The sequence below is a fragment of the Penaeus chinensis genome, chromosome 29 (genome assembly GCF_019202785.1).
Source record: "Penaeus chinensis breed Huanghai No. 1 chromosome 29, ASM1920278v2, whole genome shotgun sequence".
NCBI lineage: Eukaryota > Metazoa > Arthropoda > Malacostraca > Decapoda > Penaeidae > Penaeus > Penaeus chinensis.
In genome coordinates, this window is record NC_061847.1 from 25621802 (window position 1) to 25639301 (window position 17500).

Sequence of the window (17500 nt, forward strand, 5' to 3'; positions counted from 1 at the left end):
CCAAGATGGGAGTTTTTTCTTTAAGATTTTTTTTTAAAGTTTTAATATTTGCGGATTTTTTTTTTTTTTTTTTTTATTTTTTTTTTTTTTTTTTTGTTTTTTTTTTTTTATTTTTTTTTTAAAAATGATGTGGTTAAGGGTTCTCATTTCCTTTTTTTGCTTGTTTGTTGGTTGGTTTTATTTTTATGACAATAGTTGTTTGTTTGTTTTGTTGATATTGGTTTTTTATTGCACTTACGTGTATTGCCAGGGAAATTGTATTCTCGAGGTCATATGTGGTATAGGGTCTTGTTGCAGTGGTTGAGGTACATTGGGTTATGAATATTGAAATTTTTTATTGAAATTCTTTTTATCTATATTATAATTGCATTTATCCTTTTATTATATATCCATTAGCTAAATATCAACAGTATTTTTCCTTATTTACAATAATTTTCCTTTATGAGATATTTCATTGGTTGTGTGTTTATTGATCATTCTTATTCATATAATTCATATTATCCCGGAAAATCAATTCATCATGCTGTATATTTATTATAATTTTTATAAACTACCGTTTATGCTCTCGTTGTTGGCTGTCACTTATGTCACTTATCATGTTTATTTTCGAAATTCGACCGTATATAGGCTTCTGTCCATTAATTTGTTTATATGGATTTGTTCAGCCGTATTTTGGACAGGTTTGTGATCACACATATTGCTGAATTTGATAGTTGATGTTGTGATTGAAAATTTGTTGTGGAGGGGTCATGTGTTTTTGGTGAAGTGGGGGGTTAGTGAGTGGGGGGAATAAGAGGGTAGGGTTATGAGGGTGTTGATAGGTGGAAGGATGAAAAAGATAGATTGAGTGTGAGGAGAAGAGTGGACGTGAGTGTTTTAAGTTGTGGGTGTGTATGAGGTGTATGTGTGAGTAGTGAGGGGTAGAAGGGGGGTGGGGGTTGGGAAAGGGTTGTGGGGTAAGACTGTGGGTTGTGTGTGGTGGTGGGTATTGGGTGTGGGGGTGTAGGGTGAGAGGGAGGGGTTGGTGTTGGTAGTGGGTGGTTGTGTTAGTGAGAGGTTGGTGGTGTGAGAGTGTTGGGGATGTGGGGGGAGTGGTATAGGTGGGGTGGGTTGATGGTGTGTTGAGGGTGTGTGGTAGGGAGGTGGGTGCGGTGTGGTGGAGTGAGTTTGTGGGTTTTTTGAGTTGGAGGTTGGTGATGATTGTAGTGAGGTTTTAGTGGAGGAAGAGTTAGAGTGAGTGTGGTGGGTGGGCTGGGTTGGGGATTGAGTTGATTATTGTGAGATTGGAGGTTGTCGTAGGGGTGTGGGTGAGTGGGAGGTGTGTGTGACGGGTGAGTGTGATCTGGTTGTGTTATTGAGTGGGGTAGGAGGATAATTGTGAAAGAAATGTGAGATGAAGAGGTAGATGGGGAAGGACTGGTTGGGGGGTGGAGTTGATGGAGGGGAGGTTGGAGTGTGTTGGAGGTGAGGAGAATGAGGAGTTGGGTCGTAGATGGGAGATCGTGAAGTGATATGATAGGGCAGTCTTTAATATGGGTGAGGGAAGGTAAAGATGTCATATCGTCTCGGAGCGAGGTTCGATATAATCTTATGTCTTTCGATTATTACGTTAATAGGGTCTGAAGAGTTTGTTGAGGATTTTATTAGATTAGAGGAGAGAGAAGAGAGTTGAGAGAGAGTTGGGGGTGGAGAAGGAGAGAGGACTGAGAGAGACAGAGAGTGTGGAGGAGGAGAGGATAAGAGAGGGAAGCTGGAGAGTGTAGATATCACAGATGAGAGATAAGAGTGGGAGGTAGAATATGAGAGATAGAGTGAAGATTATTGCTGATATGACGAGTGATGACATATCAGAAGGTTGACGACGTGGAATTGGGAGAGAGTATCAGGAGAGAGTGAGAGGAGGAACGAGACCATGGGATCGTTGGAGAACAGAGTTTGAAGGTCTGAGATGAGGGCTGAGACTGAGAGAGGAGGAGAAAGGGAGGAGGGGAAAGAAAAGAAAAAGACTCGATAGATCTACGAGAGATTGATTGCAGAATTTGAGGATTTATGACAGAGAGTACGAGGGTAAAAGAGTTAGAATACGAGATAATGAGTGTTGTACTCGGAGAGGACAGAGACCGGGACGAGAGGAGGATTAGACGGCTATGAGAGATTGCTAGTCGAGAGAGTGAGATCGTGATGAGAAGAGGTCGGGAGCTGATGGAGACGAGGATTGGATAGAGATCGAAAGTTGAGAGGTCGGAGGAGAAGATTCGTGAGATCGGAGGAGTGAGAGGAGGTCGGAGAACGATGAGAATGGAGCAGAGTGGACCGATAAAGATTGAGTGGGTGATGAGGCTTTCGAGAGGTAGGAGGAGAGAAAGATGATCGGAGAGAGAGGGGATGTCTGAAGAAGAGAATCTAGATTGTTGTAGAGAGAAAAGAGTGAGTGACGTAAATGGCTGAATGAGAGGATGAGTTAGATGATGGAAGAATAAGAGGAGTAGCGAGAGAGAGAGAGAGAGAGAGGGAGTAGAGAAGAGTTTGTTCTGAGAGAGGACGGTGATCAGGGAGCGAAATTTAAGATGGATGATGACGTGAATTGCGGGAGGCGAAGGGGAAGTTTTGAGTAGAGAGGCGGTGCGATGTTGAGATTGAGTTTGAGAGGGAGAGTTAGGAGGACGAGTGTTTGATTGGAGGGGAGAGCAGGGGAGCGAACGGGAGAGTGAAGGGAGGATGGACATTAGAGAGGATTAGAGAAGGGGAAGAGTGATTGACCGTTGTCAGGAGATGAGAAGAGTGAGTGAGGAGAAAGGATGTGAGATTTGAGACTTATGATGATTGACGATACTGAGCGAGAGAGAGTGGATTAGAGGAAGAGAGTGATGATGTGGAGGGAAAGGACAGAGAGAGGAAGAGTTAAGTACAGACAGATACACACAGATATAGGACACAAAAAAACAGTGAGTGCAGGGAGAGGGAAAGAAAGGGGAAAGGAAACCAAAACATAGAAACCAGAAGTATAAAAGAAAAAGAAATTGAACGAATGGACACCAAATACAAAAAAAAAAAAAGACAAATAATAAATAAGAATCCAAATAGCAACGAAAAGAAAGGAAAAATGAAAAGGAATATACACAATTGAAAACAAACGGACCCGACCTCGACCCTCCCCCTCCCCCCTAGCCCCCAACCCCTCCTCCTTAACCCCCCCTTCTCCTCGCACTCCCCTGACCCCTACCCCCCCTCCTTCCTCTAACCCCTCCTCCTGTTACCCACCCCCCCCCCACACCCCCCCACACTACCTATCGAATTTCAGGAAGAGCGGGGGAGATAATAAGCCCCATTTAAAGTAATGGCACTGAGAGGGCCAAACGGACAGTGAACGCTACTAACACTGTGTACTTCTTGGCAAATTAATATTGGCACCAATCATTTTCTTTAACGCTTTAGAGTGTGTCCCAACGTACTATTTCATTTCATTTCGCTACATTCTTTGATGTGTTTTAAATTACTTTACGTACCAAAGTTGAGGATTGATTGTGTCTTTTTTTTCTTATTGTCCATATCATTATTGTTATTGTTGTTGTTAATGTAAAGGATAATAAAATATATTATTTCATTATTATTGTTGTTGTTGTTGTTGTTGTTGTCAGTTGGGATTATTATAAGTTTGGTTATAATGATAATTTTGGTTTTTTTTAATATTATTATTATTTTAATTATTATATTTTTTTTTTTATGTTTATTATTATTTTCTTTATTCATTAGCTTATGTCATTTATGTTTAGGAGGTGGATGAGGTGGAGGTGTGGTATGTGTATTTTTTTTTATGGTGAGAATGATTGGGTTTTTATTTTGTTTATTATGAGTTTATTGTATTATTTTTTTAAGTAATTTTATAGGGGGATGAGGGATTTTGTTTTCTTTTTTTTTTTTTTTCTCACCTATTTTTTTATTTTTTTTGTTTTCTTCTTTTTTTGGGTTTTCTCTTTTTTTTTTTTTTATTTCTTCTTTTTTTTTTTATTTTTTTTTTTTTTTTATTTATTATTTATGTTTTTAAATTATTATTTTTTAGAGTTTTTTTTTTTTTTTTTATATTTTAGAATTCTTACTTTTTTTTACTTTTTTTTTTTTTTAAATTTTATATTTAGTTTTATATTTCATTGTTTTTTTTTAAAAAAGGGTTTTTAATTTTTTATGAAGAAGGTTGGTTGGGGGGATTTTAAAAAGAGAAATATTAGAAGATAAAACAAAAGAAATTAGGAAAAAAGAAGGAAAAAAAGGAAATTTTTTTTTTTTAGAAGAAACACATTTTTTTTAAAAGGAATTTGTTAAGAAAGAGGTTTTTTTTAAATTTTATTGGAAAAATTTTAATAAGATTTTCGTAAAGAAAACATTTTAATTATTGATTTTAGAAGGGGAAAAATTTTTTTTGGCGACCCATTTTTTTGGGAGGGAAATGTGGGGGTTTTTGGAGAGTGGTGGGAAGAGGGGGGTGGGGAGATTTTTGGGGTTTTTGGAGAGGGGGGGATGGGAATAGAAAAAGGGGGAGGCAGAGGGAGTGGGAGAGACAGGGAGAGGGACTGTAAGAGAAAAGGAAAGGGAGTGTGAGAGAGAGGGAGTGGAAGTGGGAGAGAGAGGGAGTGTGGTGGGGGGAAAGGGGAGCGAGAGAGGATGAGGGGAAAAGTTGGGTAAGGAAGAGAGTTATTCATGGGCCCAAAATTCAAAGCTGTTTTTATATTGTGAAATGTATGCAAAGGTTTACACGTGAAAAATAAACAATATTAATTTCGTAAATGTCGTTATGGCTGCACGGGGACTTCGCTTTAAATGTTTTATTTGTTTGTCATTTATATATTTACTTTTTAAAATCTTTCTCTCTATTGATCTCTCTCTTCTCCCCCCCCCCCCCCCCCCCCTTCTCTCCCTCTCTCTCTCTCTCTCTCTCTCTCTCTCTCTCTCTATATATATATATATATATATATATATATATATATATATATGTGTATATATATATATATATATATATATATATATGTATATATATATATATATATATATATATATATATATATACATTTATTGTCTATCTCTCTCTATCTCTCTCTCATGACTCTCTCCTCTCTCTCTTTCTCCCTTCCTCCCTCCCTCCTTTCCCCCCCCCCTATCCCCTCCTTCTCTCCCTCTTTTCTTCTTTTTCTCCCTCCTTCGTTAATTTACCCCCCCCCCCCCTTTTCCTTCCTTTCCTTGTCTCACGTTCTGTTTGCATTTATGACTAATCTCATGTGTTTATGCGCGCGTGTGTGCAAAGGCCCAATTTTGCATGGACACTCCTGAACTTCAGAGTAAATACTTTTCTTTAATGAGGTAATTAGAGTACATGATTCTGGCGGGCGTTTTATGTAAATTTCCGCGGTATTTTTTCTTGTTATTTCCCTTTTTTATATTTTGGAAAGTATATGCACACACACACACACAACACACACACACACACACACACACACACACATACACACACACACACATACACACACACACATACACACACACACATACACACACACACACATTTATATATATATATATATATATATATATATATATATATATATATATATATATATATATTTATATATATACACACACACACACATTTATATATATATATATATATATATATATATATATATATATATATATATATATATATATATACATATATATACTTATATATATGCATATATATATAGACACAGAGACGAGAGAGACAGAGGTACATGGAAACAGAATATACACATAGGATATATTCACTTCACATATGTTTATTCTTCTGTCAAATTGTGTTTCCATAACAGGGTCATCGCATTTTATAACCGAAGGGGATGGGGTTCATCTGATCTGCAAATTACATCCATGTGTTTGTACAAGCTTATCATCTATATTCATTCATGGATTCACCCTATGGGGATGGTCTGACCTTCAATTTATGGTCGGGAGAATCATTTTCGATTTAGTTACTAGCTTTCTCATTTTATTTAAAATAATGATAACAATTGGAATAAGAGTAATGTTGGGATTATTATCATTATCATTATCATTTTATCTTATTATTATCATTATTATGAAGTTCTTAATATCATTATAATGATGATGATGATTATGGTGATGATGATGATCATTATTTGTATTATTATCATTACTGTTACTATTATTATCATCATTATTATTTTTACTATTGTTATTATCATTATTAACTACTTTTTCCGATTATTACCATTACTATTATTGTTCTTATTATCCCTATTAATTTTATTAATATTTTCATTATGTGTTGTTATTATCATTATCACTATTATTATTGTATTATTATTATTGTTATTATTATTATCATAATTACTATTAGTAGTACCATTATTTTTATTATTGTTATTATCGTTATAATTATTATCATTACTATTAATATTGTTATTGTCGTTATTACTATTATCATTATTATTATCATCATTTTTATTTACACCCTTATCATTATTATTCTAATATCATGATTATTGTCTTTATGTCTGTTTCTATTATCATTATTTTTATTATCATTATTTTCATTTTCATTATTGTTATCCACTCCCTAGCCCTTATACTACCCCCACATCCCCTCCCTCCTCTTCTTCCCCCTCCCCCCTCCCCCCACCTTCTTGTCTCCGTTCCCACGCCTCCCATAAATTTCCCACGCTCGGCCTCCGTGTCACAGACGATGCCAGACACTCGAGAATTATTTACATTGCGTCGCAGTCTCTCTACTCCATCTTCGCTCGGCCTTTTTAATGAGATAAGGAAATTTATGAATTTTGTGTATTATGAAAACTGAGTTTATGAATATTTTTTTGAGTTTTATTTCCCTCCGTAAGTTTAAGATTATTTTAGAGGTTGAGTTCAGATGTCTTGGTTGCCGGGGAGATGAATTTGAATATGAATTTGATGATTATGTAGATAAAGATGATGATTACGGAGAAAAAAAAACGAAATAAGTAAGTAAATAATGGCTGCTAAATAACGATACACATAAATATTTTACAGAGAGAAAGTTACCTGAAGATAAATATGCATTGTGTCCATAACGAAATTCATTACAGACTTTTCATTGTGTTATTGTGTCTGCTTGTGTTTGCTTGTTTGTTTGTGTGTGTGTGTGTTCGTGTGTGTGTGTGTGTGTATATGTGTGTGTGTGTGTGTGTCTGTGTGTGTGTGCGTTTGTGTGAGATGTGTGTGTGTGTGTGTGAACGAGCAAGGTAGTATGTATATTTATATTAGATATCTTCCTATTTCTACGCACAGGAAACGCCCACCATAACATGACGCCATCCCCTATTCTCTCTCCTTCTTATTCCTACTTCTCCTCCTTCTAACAAACCGTCCTCTTCTTTTCTCCCGCAGTTCAACTTCGTGGGCAAGCTCCTCGGTCCGAAGGGTAACTCCATGAAACGTCTTCAAGAAGAAACCATGACTAAGATGGCGGTTCTTGGACGCGGTTCCATGAGGGACAAACAGAAGGTAAAAAAAGAAAGAAAAAGAAAGAAGAAAGAAAAAAGGGGGAAGGAAAAAAAAAGGGGGGGGGGACGAATTGGGAGAGATAGATCTAAAAAGGAGAAGAAAAAAAAGGAATGGATAAGTCGAAGAAAGAGTGGGAGAGGAAGGAGAGAAAGAGGAAGATGGGGAGAGAATTAAGGATAGAATGGGGGGACGAAGGAATTATAAGAAGGGATAAGGCGAAGCGAAAGTGTAAATAGAGAAAAAAAAAAAGGAAGGGCGAAAAGTAACACAGAAAAATAATGATGACTGATAAGTGGGCATAAGAGGAAGGGAAAGGGAGGGAGAGAGTAAGGGAAAGAATAAGAGAGAGAAATAATAAAAGGGGAGATGGGAGACGGGAAAGAATGGGGGAATGGGGTTTGAAAGGATGGGGAAGAATGGGAAAAATAAAGAAAGAATGGGAGAAAGGGCATAGGAATAAGCAGATAATTAGAAAAGGAATTTAAAAAATGAGGAGAATGAGAGAACACAAATGGAAACGAGAATTAGGAGGGAAGAAGAGAGAGTGAGGGAGAAAGGGATAAAGAGGGAGGAGAGAGGGAGGATAAATCAAAGAATTAGAGAAGGGAAATAATAAAAGGGTTGAACTGGAGAAGAGAGTGAAGGGAAGAGAATAAACGGTGGAATATAAGGGATGAGATAATAAAAAAAAGGCTTGGCTGGAAAGAGAAAAATAGGGTAATGAAGAAAGAGAGAATAAAAGAGACATGAAAAACCGAAGGAAAATAGATAGCGGGAAAGGGAGAAAGAAGGAATAAAGCGGGAAATGAAGAGAGAGTGAAACAGAACGATATTTAAATAGATAGATAGATAAACAGACTGCTAGATAGTCTGATTGATGAACAGACACACAGATAACTAGATAGACAGGAAGGCAGGTAGATAGATAGATAGATAGATAGATAGATAGATAGACAAACAGACAGCCTGATAGATAGATGAACAAATAGAGGAAGGAAAGGGAGATAGATAGATAGATAGATAGATAGATAGATAGATAGTTAGATAGATTGATAGATAGACAAACAGACAGGCTGATAGATAGATTAACAAATAGAGGAAGGAGAGGGAGATAGAGATATAGATAGACAGACAGATAGATAGATAGATAGATAGAGAAAAAGATAGATAGATAGATAGATAGATAGATAGATAGACAGATAGATAGATAGATAGAGAAATAGATAGACAGATAGATAGATAGATAGACAGATAGATATATAGACAGAGAGAAAGAGAGAAAGAGAAAGAATGATTTACACATCATTCTCCCCAAATCATTTGAATATGAGTATTGATCTAAAGAGCAGCAGATGATTATTTCAACACAACAAATCTACAGCAGATTACTAAATTACACAAGCAGCATATAAATACTGTATATTCACTTTATCTTTCTGTTCAATAAATCATTAGAATATAAGTTAACATTTCGAGGAAATTGAATTATGTGCTCTCGTATTTATGTTCAATGCATGGCAGCCACTGAATTGCAAAGTGATGTACCTTCATATAGCTTATTTGCTTTAAATGTTTTATTTATTACTCCTTTTTTTTGAGTAAATTGAATGCAACCAAGCAATGGTATGGCCTAGTTAGGATAAATCGAGACATACATATATACAGTTGAAGATAGACAGACAGAGATAGATAGATTAACAGGTATAGGAAGATAGGGTATAGATCAATAGATATATAGACGAAAGACAGACAGACAGGTAGATAGATAGATAGATAGATAGATACACAGGGGGGTAAATAGAGAAACAGGTGTATATATACATATATACTATACAGATAGATAGATATATAGATATATATATAGATAGATAGATAGATAGATAGATAGATAGATAGATAGATAGATAGATAGATAGGTGGATGGATAGACAGATAGGTTGATTGGTTGATTGACTGATAGATAAACCAACAAAATAGTACACGTACATAACATAAAAAGAATGAGAACTGTGCAAATTTCCACATTTTATAAATGATTAGTCAGACGTATATAACTTTTTCCATATGCCTATATCAACCACATGAAAAATCCAATGTATAGATTATACGTGGAATTACACTGATAGATGAATGTAATAATTCATTCAATTAGTGGTAAGTGGGTATCTTGACTGGTCAGGGATTATTAAAATGTGAATTCCCATAATCAGCGTGTGAATAGAATGAATTAAAGGTGTGATGAATGACTGGGTGATAAGCAGTCGAATTAATTACGTGTGCAAAAGGAGATTTTAAATCGATTAGTATTTGATTTATTGCAGTAGGTAGATAGATAAGAGATAATTAAATAGATAAAATATATGAATAAAGATACATAAAAATAAGAAATAGATAAGGAATATACAAATAAATAAAAAGTAAACAGGACGATTTAGATGAATATGGAAATGGAAAGACGCAGGAAGGAAGAAAAGGAAGAATTCAAAAAGAATTGAAAGAGAGAGAAAAAAAAAGAGTGAAATAAATGAAGTGAGAAGTTCGTGAATGAAAGGGAAGCAGTAGGAATAAATAAACAAGAAAAGAGATATTTAATGAGATTAGATCTGCGAAGAAACAAAAAATGTGATAACAGTGAACAGATGAGGTGATAAAGAAGGTGTAAGATAGAAGATAACAAGGAAAAATACATAATGGAAAGGGAGGCAATGACAAGGGTAAAGGAGTAAAGGAAGCAGCGTAAACATAGAGAATGAAATGTAAATGAAAATTGGAAAGGAGACGGTAAGAAAAGAAATTAGAGAGAGATAGAGAAAAAGAAAACATAGAGAAGAAGATAACAAAGGCATAAGAGGGAAGGAAAGAAGGTTTAACGATAATTTACACGAAATATAAAGAAAACGAACGATAATAGAATAGGGAAGAGGGAGAAAAGAGAAAAGATACTATAAAAAAAACACACAAAAAGAAGAGAAGAGAAAAAATAATACAGAATAAACGACCAGGAACAGCGAAAGGGGAAGGTAACAAGGATATTTACGAAAAAATAGGAAAGTGAAAAAGTGAGATAGATAATAATAATAAAAGAGAAAGAAATATCATAAACCAAAGATAACCGCCAAAAGTGGGAGAAGAGGAGGAGGAAAAAAACAAAGAAAGCGAGAAGGGGGAAAGAAGAAGACAAATAGCGAAGAAAGACTTGAAAGAACTTGATAAATGTGGAGAAGGATAGGCTAAAAACAGATTGTTAAGGAAAAAATGAGAGAAGAGTAAGAAAGACGGAAAAGAGAGAGAAAGAGAGAGAGAAATAAAATAATCCAAAAATAAACACGAAAAAAATGAGGAAAACAAAACAAAACAAAAAAACACCGGATACTCGAAAAAGATAACAAAGAAAGATTTAAAAAAAAAGCAGGTTGCGAAGAGGAGAAGAAAGAGAGAAAGAGAGAGAAAGGAAAAAAGGAAAACAGAATCATTCTTACAGCTTTAATTCCCAGACAAGGAGAAAGCACGTCTTAGGAGATGAAGAAGGTGAATTTCCTCTAAAATAATGAGGCGAATGGGAGGAGGAGGGAGAAGGAAGGAGGAAAGGGGAAATGGAGGAGGGAGAAGGAAGGAGGAGAGGGGAAATGGAGGAGGGAGAAGGAAAGAGGAAAGGGGAAATGGAGGAGGGAGAAGGAAGGAGGAAAGGGGAAATGGAGGAGGGAGAAGGAAGGAGGAAAGGGGAAATGGAGGAGGGAGAAGGAAAGAGGAAAGGGGAAATGGAGGAGGGAGAAGGAAGGAGGAAAGGGGAAATGGAGGAGGGAGAAGGAAGGAGGAAAGGGGAAATGGAGGAGGGAGAAGGAAAGAGGAAAGGGGAAATGGAGGAGGGAGAAGGAAGGAGGAAAGGGGAAATGGAGGAGGGAGAAGGAAGGAGGAAAGGGGAAATGGAGGAGGGAGAAGGAAGGAGGAAAGGGGAAATGGAGGAGGAGAAGGAAGGAGGAAAGGGGAAATGGAGGAGGGAGAAGGAAGAAGGAAAGGGGGAAATGGAGGAGGAGAAGGAAGGAGGAAAGGGGAAATGGAGGAGGGAGAAGGAAGGAGGAAAGGGGAAATGGAGGAGGGAGAAGGAAGGAGGAAAGGGGAAATGGAGGAGGGAGAAGGAAGGAGGAAAGGGGAAATGGAGGAGGGAGAAGGAAGGAGGAGAAGGGGAAATGAGGAGGGAGATGGAAGAGGAAAGGGGAAAAGGCGGAGGGAGAAGGAAGAGAATAGAAAGGGGAAATGGAGGATGGAGAAGGAAGAAAGAGGAAAGGGGAAATGGAGGAGTGGAGAAAGAAGGAAGGAGGAAAGGGGAAATGTAGGAGAAGAAGAAGGAGGAAACGGGCGAAATGGAGGAGGTGAGAAGGAAGAAGGAAAGGGGGAATGGAGGAGGGAGAAGAGAAGGAGGAAATGGAAATGGAGGATGGGAGAAGGAAGGAGGAGAGGGGAAATGATAGGAGGGAGAAGGAAGAGGAAGAGGGAAAGGCGGAGGAGAAGGAAGAGGAACGGGGAACTGGAGGAGGAGAAGAATGAGGACATGGGCAATGGAGGAGAGCAGGAAGGAGGAAGAGGGAAAGGAAGGAGGGAGAAGGAAGAAGGAAAGGGTGGAAATGGAGGAGGAGAAGCAGGAGGAAAGGGGAAATGGAGGAGGAGAAGGAATGGAGAAAGGCGGAAATGGTAGGAGGAGAGAAGGAAGGAGGAAAGGTGGAACTGGAGGAGGGAGAAGGCAAGGAGGAGGAAAGGGAATGGAGGAGGTAGAAGGAAGGATGGAAAGGGGAATGGCGGAGGAGAAGGAAGGAGGAAAGGGGAAATGGAGGAGGGAGAAGGAAGGAGGAAAGGGAACTGGAAGGAGGTGAAGAAGGAAGGAAGCGAAAGGGAAAATGGAGGATGGAGAAGAGAAAATGGGAAATGGGGGATGGGAAGAGGGAGACGAGAGAACAAGAAGGGGAAGGGAATAGTAATAGATGGAGAATAAGGAGAAGGGGTAAAAGGAATAATTTTAATAGTGTGAGTAAGAGGAAGAAGCAGAAGAAGAAGAAGAAAAAGAAAAAGGAGAAGAAGAAGAAGATGATGATGAAGAAGAAGAAGAAGAAGAAGAAGAAGAAGAAGAAGAAGAAGAAGAAGAAGAAGAAGAAGAAGAAGAAGAAGAAGAAGAAGAAGAAGAAGAAAAGAAGAAGAAGAAAAAGAAGGAAAAGAAGAAAAGGAAGAAGAAGAAGAAGAAAAAGAAGGGGAAGAGGAGGACGAAAAAAAAAAGGAAAAGGAGAAAAGAGAAAGAGAAGAAACAAGAGGGAGAGTAGTAGGAATAGAAGGAAGAGGAGGAGGAGGAAGAAAAAAAAAATAACAAAATGAAGAGGAAAAGGGAGAGGCTGTATAGATGACTTGAAAGAAGTGAAGAGGATGAGAGAATTAAAGGAGAAGATGATAAAGGGGGGATTGGAAAAGAGGATGCATAGAGAAGAGCAAGAAAACGAAATAAATCAAGAGATAAATAATATCAGCCGAAAAGGGAATACGGAGAAATGAGAATGATGGAGGATGAAAAGAATTAAAGATGATGATGAAAGGGAAAAGAAAGAGTATGTAAGAGAGAAAGGAAAGGATAAGAAGAGGAAATGACGAAGGACGAAGGATGGAAGAGAAGGAGGAAAAAACAGGAAAGAGAGAGGGTGAAAAATTAGACAAAGGAAGAAGAAGACGCATAAAAAAAGTAGAAAATGGAAGAAGAAAATGAAAGGAAAAAGAAAGGAGAAGAGGGGAGAGTCAGGAGAAAGAGGGGTAGTTATGAGGGAAGCAGGAGGGGGGGGGGTATAAGAAAGGAGAGGGCAGCGGGATAGGAAGAAAAAGAGGGGCAGAAGAAGAATAAGAAAAGGGAGAAGGAGGCAGGAAGAGAAACAAGAGTAGAAGAAAATAAAGGGTAAGGGAGTAGGAAGAGGAGAAGAAAAGATTGGAAAAGGGAGAAGGGTAGAAGAGGTGAGAGCAGGGAGGTAGGAAGGATGTAGGGAAAGAAAGAGGAGTAAAAGATAGGAAAGGATAGGGGAGAGGGAAGAAGAGGGGAAAGGGGTAGGGAGAAAAGAGGGGTAGAAGAAAGAAAGAGACACGAGGATAGGAGGAGGACGTGGAGAGAGAAGGAAAGAGGAAAAGATATACCACTACTAACCACGAAAGGATATGATAGAGGAGGAAGGAGACAGAAGAGGATGAAAGGAAGGAAGGAAGAGGAGGATGAGAGAGGAAGAAATGGTGGATACGGAGTAAGAAAGAAGAAGAAAGAGGGGAAGGGAATAAATGAATGAGAAAGCTGAATGGGAAAAGAAAAAGAGAGAGAGAAAAAATAGAATAGATTTAAGAATATGAGCGGAGAAAGAGGCGAAAGAGAGGGTGAAGAAAAGAAGGGGAGAAAGAAAACAGAATGAAGAAGAAAGCATAATAGAGAAAAAAGAGAGTAGACTAGCAGTAGAGGGAGGATAAATAACGTGATAAAACGGATAGAGAAAATGGAGAAATGAAGGAAAAGAAAATGTGAATTGGCCCTCTGACATCTTAGAGAGAGAGAGTGGGCAGCGGAGAGAAGGGGGAGAGGAAGAGGGGGGGGGGGGGACAAAGTTAAGCGAAAACTTCGAGGAAGGGAAAGGATATTTTTTTTTCCTTTCCTCTTCTTTTCTTGTTTTACGGTGGAAATGGGTTCGGCGGGGGGGGTTGGGGGGGTAAAGAAGGAGGTATATAAGAGAATAGAAAACTTAAGTATGTGGTAGAGAGAGAGAGAGAGAGAGAGAGAGAGAGAGAGAGAGAGAGAGAGAGAGAGAGAGAGAGAGAGAGAGAGAGAGAGAGAGAGAGAGAGAGAGGGCGGCGGAGAAAGAGATAAAAAAAAAGGGTGGGGGGGAGAGAGAAATAAACCCAGACAAATAAACAGAGACATACAGACAGGTATGAATAAATAGATAGATAGAGATAGAAGATATATAGTTATAAATAGAAAGATAGATAGATAGATATAATAGTCAGATAGATAAACAAACAGATAGATAGATAGATAGACAGATTTCAGAGAGAGAGAGATACACACACACACACACACAGGAAGAGAGAGAGAGAGAGAGAGAGAGAGAGAGAGAGAGAGAGAGAGAGAGAGAGAGAGAGAGAGAGAGAGAGAGAGAGAGAGAGAGAGAGAGACGAAGAGGAAGAAGAACAGACAAACAGTCAGACAGAAATCGTGAGAATGTTAAGCAAACAGACAGAGAGACAAAGACAAACAGACAGAGAGACAAAGGCAAACAGACAGGGAAAGACCAAGAAAAAACGTAAAAAGGCCTGAGTGGCACTTGAGGTAACTCAAGCTAAATTGTACAAGACACTTTAAAGTCAGAATTGCTGGGACTTGAACCGTTAGCGGGAAGGGAATTCAGAGGGTGAGGAGGAGCTGGAGGAGGAGGCGAGGGAGGAGGAGGTGGTGGTGGTGGAGGAGGAGTAGGTGAGAGGAGAAGGGGAGGAGGAGGAGGGGGAGGTGGCGGCGGCGGCGGCGGCGAAGGAGGAGGAGGAGGAGGAGAAGGAGGAGGAGTAGAAGAGAGAAGATGGAGGAGGAGTAGAATAGAGGAGGAGGAGGAGGAGGAGGAGGAGTAGAAGAGAGAAAGAGGAGGAGGAGTAGAATAGAGGAGGAGGCGAGGGAGGAGGAGGTGGTGGTGGTGGAGGAGGAGTAGAAGAGAGAAGAAGGAGGAGGAGTAGAATAGAGGAAGAGGAGGAGGAGGAGGAGGAGGAGTAGGAGGAGGAGGAGGAGAAGGAGGAGGAGGAGTAGGAGGAGGAGGAGGAGGAGGAGGAGGAGAAGAGAGAAGGAGAAAGAGAAGGAGAAGGATGAGGAAGAGGATGAGGAGGAGGAGGAGGAGGAGGAGGAGGAGGAGGAGGAGGAGGAGGAGGAGGGGGGAGGGGGAGGGGAAGGACGAGGAGGAGAAGGAGAAGGGGAAAGGAGGAACTGGAGTAGGAAGGAGAGGAGGAGGAAAACGGGGTTGGAAGAGAAGGGCGATGAGGAGGAACAAGAGAGGAAAGAGGGAGAGGGGAGAAATGAGGAAAGGAAGGAAGAGAAGGAACAGGATGTAGAAGGCAGGAGTATCCGAAAGGAGGTGGAAGATGATGATGAAGAGGAGGAGGAGGACGAGGAGGATTTGAAGGGGGAAGAGAGAAAGAGGAGGAGGAACAGGATGTAGAAAACGAGCCGGATGTTGCTATAGAGACGATGGAATGGAGAGGAGGAGGAGGAGGAGGAGGAGGAGGAGGAGGAGGAAGAGGAGGAGGAGGAGGAGGAAGAGGAGGAGGAGGAGGAGGAGGAGGAGGAGGAGGAGGAGGAGGAGGAGGAGGAGGAGGAGGAGGAGGAGGAGGAGGAGGAAGAAGAAGAGGAGGAAGAGGAGGAGGAAGAGGAGGAAAAAGAGGAGGAGCAAGAGAAGGAAGAAGAGGAAGAGTAGAAGGAGGAGGAAGAGGAAGATAAAGAAAAAAAGGAAGAGGAAAAGGAGGAGGAGGAGAAGTGGAAAAGGACAAGGAGGAGGAGGAATAGCATGCAGAAGAAGAGGTGGAGGAGGATATAGAGAGAAAGAGGTGATTGATGAGGGGAGTTGGAGGTGGAAGAAAAACAGATGAATAAGGAGGTAGAAATAAAAGAAGGAAGGTGAAAGAAGATCATTAAATAGAAGAAAACGTAAAAGATTCTGGGAAGATGGAAGAGGAGGAGAAGCAGAAGTGGTATAAGAAGAAGGAGGATGAATAAGAATAAGAATTAAAATAAGAAGAAAGGGTAGAGAAAGAGGAGTAGGAAAAAGAATAAGAAGGAGGAGGAGGATTAAAAGAAAAAAAAAGAATAAGAAGAAACGAAGAAAAGAAGAAAAAAAAGAAAACAACAAGAATAAGAAACAGAGAAAGAGGGGGATGAAGGGGATCGAAGAGGGAGAGCAGCAGGAACAGGATTAGGATGAAAATGGAAGAGGAAATCATATTAAGATAATGTTGGCACGGGAGCAAGACACTCGAGCGGGTGGCAGAGGGTAAGGAAATGGTTTTCAAGCGCCCGGGAGTCCATGATTGCTTTTGGCCAGGAAGGAAAAGGGGGTGGGGGAAGGAGAGAGATTTTGCTGCTGTCAAAACACGGAGTTAGAGTCTTTTAATACAAGTCGAAGCTGTATAAATACACTTGGGATATACACGTATCCCCGAGTGTGGACAGCCTGAGCTAAAATCCTTTGCAAATATTTGCTGTACGAACTTGCCCCTTTGTCTTCTCTTCTGCCTGGCGATCTCTCTGCCTCCCTTCCTCTCCCTGGAATTCTCGTTCATATATCTTTCTCTTCTGTTTCTCCGTATACTGTACAGTATATGTTTGTGTCTTCCCCATTTCCTTCACCTTTTTATCGTTCTTTCTCGCTTTCACTGTCTGTCTATTTTACCTTTATTCTGTCTCTTTATTGGGGGGAATTCTCTTTCTCTTTCTGTATCCCCATTTTCCACTTTCTTTTCGTCTCTTTCTTCATTCCGTCTATTTAGTCTTTCTTCTCTCTCTCCTCAGGGGTTGGGGCTTGCTCGCCTTGAGACATCCTTTTTATTATTTTAATCTCCCCTCTCACCCTTCTTTCTTTCTTCCTTTATCTCATTAGCTCTGTTTCTTTGCACTCTCATACATCTCTCTCTCTCTCTCTCTCTCTCTCTCTCTCTCTCTCTCTCTCTCTCTCTCTCTCTCTCTCTCTCTCTCTCTCTCTCTCTCTCTTCTTGCTCCCATTATTCCCCTCTCCCGTGCCTCCTTCCCTTCGTCCATTCCCCTCACAGACCCTACAGAACCCCTCTCCATTTGTCTCATTTCCCTCATCAGACCCCCCTCGCGACGCCCACTTAACCCCCCTCCCCCTCTCTCTCCCGCAGGAGGAGGAGCTGCGTGCCTCGGGCGACCCCAAGTATGTGCACCTGACGGAGGACCTCCACGTGGAGA

General features: G+C 39.7%; 1 protein-coding gene across 1 annotated transcript in view; it reads left to right on the top strand.

Annotated features, from left to right (window-relative positions):
* LOC125040645 (KH domain-containing, RNA-binding, signal transduction-associated protein 2-like) overlaps positions 1 to 17500 on the top strand; it is a gene marked incomplete in the record, with an annotated part of 149103 nt that overhangs the window by 112128 nt on the left and 19475 nt on the right. The window contains 2 exon segments of the mRNA XM_047635308.1: positions 7414 to 7530; positions 17434 to 17500. The exon segment at positions 17434 to 17500 is cut by the window's right edge and continues 235 nt beyond it. Of these exon segments, the coding sequence (XP_047491264.1) occupies positions 7414 to 7530; positions 17434 to 17500 (184 nt within the window).